General features: G+C 33.3%; 2 protein-coding genes across 2 annotated transcripts; both read left to right on the forward strand.

Annotated features, from left to right (window-relative positions):
* Positions 1–2,828: 2,828 nt before the first annotated feature.
* On the forward strand, positions 2,829–3,682 carry LOC141719482 (uncharacterized). The gene is made up of 2 exons (XM_074521865.1): positions 2,829–3,117; positions 3,207–3,682. Exons 1-2 carry the CDS (start codon positions 2,829–2,831, stop codon positions 3,680–3,682), a joined length of 765 nt encoding a protein of 254 aa, XP_074377966.1.
* A 337-nt stretch (positions 3,683–4,019) lies between these two features.
* Positions 4,020–4,346, forward strand: LOC141719484 (uncharacterized). Its single transcript, XM_074521866.1, has one exon. It carries the CDS (start codon positions 4,020–4,022, stop codon positions 4,344–4,346), a length of 327 nt encoding a protein of 108 aa, XP_074377967.1.
* The last annotated feature ends 856 nt before the right edge of the window (positions 4,347–5,202 follow it).

Here is a 5,202-nt window from a genome sequence, read left to right on the forward strand (position 1 = left end):
AAAAAGTATTTTACATCAGGTTTTTATGATTTTTAAATCATAAATAAATCCTTTAATAAATAATAAATAATTAAATATTAATCAATAAATAATTAAACCTCGAATGAGTTTACTTTAAAAGAATATTTAAAATAAAATTCCTTAACTAATTTATGTCTACGTAATTTAATAATCTTTAATATTTAATCGGGTATGAAATAAATAATCGTTGGAGTATACTTCTCCCATAATAAATGAATAGGTATATAATATTTATTATTCGAACAATAAAATATAGTTGAGGAAATACAATCTTTGGAAATCATTTTAATAAAAGTTCGAGGTATTTAATGTTTCGCAAGTGGACATCGAGTCCCTTGGAATAATATAAGTACGGACTTTTAATGGTCCAAAACATCACCGAGATGATTCCCGGGTTTTTACTATAATATACATTCCGACCGACTCTCGGTCTATAATATACATGTCACGCTACCCTCTAGCGTTAACATTTCTCAAATATAACAACTCCGGAATACTTCCGGGTTATTTTTATAAACTTACACCGACCAATCCTCGGTATAAATATATCATTTCAAATCCGGTACTTTTAATATACCAAAATCAACATATCTTATGATTCAATATATAACAATTTATAAATCTCCGTAAAACATTTATCATGCATATATTGCAGTATTTAAAAGCATTCATAACACAATAATTCTAAAAAGGTAGGGTTTGAAAACTTGCACGATCTCAAACCGTTAACTCAATTGACACACCATTTTTGTGTTCACGATCTAGACAAAATTTAGAACACATCATTTGAAAATAGTTTTCTGGTAACAGTGGTGAAAATCCCAAAGTGACAGTTTCCTAACAGGGGGTTGTTTTTGACATTCGTAATCCGCGCGACCTCGGCTCTGATATTTTTATAAAATTGAAAAATCAACATTTTTATTTGCAATTTTTATGGAAGATAATAAATCTATTTCTTACTCTCTATAAAAATTTCATGATTTTTAAATATTTTTAAGTCGATCAATTATATTTACAAAGTTCGTAATTTATAGCAGTTTTGTCCCGTAGATTCCTTTTACTAAAATATTCATAACTTTTGATCCGTAAATCGGAATCAAGAGATTCAAGCGCCTAAACTATCCTCATAAAATTTTATATCATAATCAAGTGTCATTTTTCAGGAAAGTACAGTATATACATTCGGGAACTTCTGCAGAAACTTATGTTGAGTTTTGTTCGTTTTAACGATGTTACGATTATGATTCGAGTTTCATTTACGTCTTAAATCATTATACCACAATAAAAAATCATCAAATCATCATCTCAACACTAACTCCTTTCAAGAACATCATGTTCTTGAGGCAACAATCATCAACCTTAAAACTAATTAACTAAATATCAAGACAATATCAAATCAATCATCAAAACCATACTTGTATCCAAGATCCTTACTTTTCTTGAAACTTAAAATTTAAACAAAGTTTGGATGAATGTTTATACCTTCCTTGAAGCTTGCTAATACTTAATAAAGTCCTAAGATCCTTGATGAAGCCTTGGTATAGCTTTGAGAGCCTTAAACTTTCATGAAAAAACAAGAAAACAAGTTAGTGATTTTCGGAGTTATTATTCACCACCAATTTTGAGCAAGGATTTTAATATGCTATAATAATTCAATGGCCATGAAAATTTGAACGTACCTTGTATATGGTATGAGGAAGATTTGGTTAATATTTGGTGATTTTTGAATGAATAGATCATGAGATATGAATTTTTCTTCCCATGGTGTTCTTGGAAATCAGCATTGGGTTTTCGGAGAGAGAGAGAGAGAATTACCTTGATTGCTTCTTGGAAATGTGGTGTAAATAGGCTTTTGTGACTTTAGAAAGTGTGTAGGACAAGATGCATCTCATTTTCAAAGGCTAGGCTTAGCTAGGTGTCTCATTTGTCAAAGCTTGCATGATAAGCTCCTTGAATTTATGTTTATCAAAATTTGTTATTTATTAATTTTTGTAACTAGCTTCCTAATTTATTATTTGTTGAATAAATTTATAAAATACTTAATTTCCTAGGTTATCACTTAATTTTGTCATCCTACATTATCTCGCTTTCGTTCACGTACGTTTAAATCAATTCCCGTGAATGCTACGTCGAAGAATTCCGCTAATCGTAAATCATTACCATTTCCAGTGCTCGTACTTGGTTATGAGTTATGAAATTATAATTCTCAAGATTTTCTTGGTCGTAGTATAATTCTCTTATTCCTCGATGGCTCGTAAAATAATATCATTTGGACTATTGGTTTTCTTCGAAAACTCACGACTCTTGCATACACTCATTTAGTACGTATAACCACAATATGAACTCGGAAACTTAAATTAAACACTCGTATATGGTGAGGTCGTAAAAGTTTTTAATAAACCGCAAGGTTACTATTCTTAAAGGTCTTTTACTAACGTCAAAAATTTGGGTTCTTATACTGATAATGCTTTGAGTGGAGTGCTTGTCAAAGAACATGAAGGTGTCCAGTCACCCGTCTATTACGTTAGTAAAAGCCTAGTGGACGCAGAAATAAGGTACACATCTCTTAAAAGACTTGTATTTGCACTGGCCATGACTTTAACGAAATTAAGACATTATTTTGAATCTCATAAAATACATGTCATGACAAATTTCCCTTTGAGGAATGTTTAGAGAAAATCTGACTTGACGGGACGGATAGTAAAATGGGCCATACATCTAAGCACATATGACATCATGTATAACACTAGGACTGCCATTAAATCACAAGCCTTGGCTGACTTTGTGGCTGATTTAGTCCAAGCCAGATGACAGCAGCTGAGGAGGAATTTCAACAAGTCATTTCAAGGGAAGATATCAAGCAATGGACGTTATACACTGATGGATCTTCAAATGTGAATGAAACAGGATTGGGGCTTGTACTAATATCGCCAAATGAGGATATAATAGCATATTTAATATGCTGTGATTTCAAAGCTACTAATAACGAGGCTGAATATGAAGCATTGATCCTAGGGCTGACAACTGCCAAAGATATGAAGGTTAGACACATTGATGTGAACTGTGATTCTTTGTTGATTGTAAATCAAGTTAACGGTTCTTTTTAAGCTAAAGATCCCAAGATGAATACTTAGATGTCACTAAGAATTTTACAAGCTATTTTGACACATTCAACACAAAACAAGTACCAAAGGAGAACAACGTTCAAGCTGATGCACTAGCTGGGCTTGGGGCTGTTTTTAAAGGTCTTAGCTTGAACAACATCCCAGTTATACACATCATGAAACATGCTGTTGAAAGATTGGTTCATGAAATGGATGTGTTGGCCCTTGATCAATGCGATAATAATTCAGATCAAGTCATAGACAGTTGGATTCAAACATACATGAACTACTTGCAACTTAGAGTCAAGCCCAGCAACAACAATGAAGCCAGGATTCTTAGGATGAAGGCGTCAAGGTTCATGGTTATGGACAATAAGATGTTTAAAAAGTCATCCACGGGAATACTTGAAAGATGCTTGAAAAAACATGAGGCTGATATGGTTTTGAGGGATGCACATGAAGGAGAATGTGGGAATCATACTAACGAAAGAAATCTTTCATTGAAGATATTATTCTTGGGCTATTATTGGCCAACATTAAGGCAAGATGCCTTATAATACATAAAAAAGTGTGATGCTTGTCAAAGACACGCCCCCGTGATACATCAGCCATCTGAGCACTTGAACATCTCCATCCCTTCTTGGCCCTTCATAAAGTGGGGAATGGCCATTGTGGGGAAGATGCCACCTACACCTAGACAGAAATTTTTTATGTTGGCCATGGCAGACTATTTTTTAAATGGATTAAGGAAGAGGCATTTAAACAAGTCACGTCAAAGGAGGTAATCTCATTCATGAAGAAGAATATTCTATGCAAGTTTGGTGTACCATATGAAATTATTTGCGATAATGGGCCACAATTTTTAAGTGACAAGACGGAGGTATTTTGCAAACGATGGAACATCAACTTAATCAAGTCAACACCGAGATACCCCAAGCTAATGGACAAGCTGAATCAAGCAACAAAATCATAATCAACAACCTCAAGAAAAGGCTGACATCATGCAAGGGGAAATGGGCTGAAGAATTGCCTTGGGTGTTATGGTTAGACAGGACTACTCTAAAGACATCTACAGGACAAACACCTTACAGTTTGGTTTATGGAACTGAAGTTGTCTTACCAACAGAGATCATGATGCCCACTTCCAGTTATGGATTGTTGACGACTGAAATGAATAACAAAGAATTGGCACATGACATAAATATAATGGATGAACTTTGAGAAATGGCAAGGATACATATGGTGTCATATCAACAGAGGGTTGCCAGTATTTAGAACAAACATGTTCATGTGAGAGCATTCCATGTTGGTGACTTGGTGTTGAGGAAGACGTTCAAAAATACTATAGACGTGATGGTAGGAAAATTCGCTGACACCTGGGAAGGTCTTTACCTCATTGATGTAGTTGTTGGACGTGGGGCCTATCGATTATCAAGTTTTGATGGCACCCAAGTACTGAGAAGTTGGAATGCTTTTCACTTGAAGCTTTATCACGTGTAAAGTTTTCTAATTCCTCCTTTAATTTCAGTTTTTAGGAATCTTTGAAAATTAAATCGCTAGGACATAGTTGATTATCGAATTTTGTTTATGTTTGGTATGACGTTTTACTTGAAGAATTTTCATTTCATGTTTTTAATTCATGGTATTTTGCATTATAAGTTACATGATTATGCGAATTGTTTCCACCAATTTTGTTTATCTTCTAAGATTTACTTGTGTTTACATTAGTCTACTTTATCGTAATTGCTTTTATAACAATTATTTACATCGATTTACGATAGACAAAACATGTCAACTACGAGTGCAAAGGTCGATCACCCTACTACGTTATATTACTTCGAATTTAAAATAATATAAGCAGGCAAAATTCTTAATTGACATGAACATTTTATTGGATTTCTTGTGATGACAAGTAACACATATACATATTTACATCACAATAACAAATGACATTATAACGACTCGTATGTTTGTATTATTAAGAGTGTAATTATTAAATAAATAAATAAAGTATGTTATAGTTCTATCAGCAGTGTGTGATATTTATTATTATCTGTGTGTGACTCCTTAGTGTGCG

The sequence above is a fragment of the Apium graveolens genome, chromosome 4 (assembly GCF_009905375.1).
Source record: "Apium graveolens cultivar Ventura chromosome 4, ASM990537v1, whole genome shotgun sequence".
NCBI lineage: Eukaryota > Viridiplantae > Streptophyta > Magnoliopsida > Apiales > Apiaceae > Apium > Apium graveolens.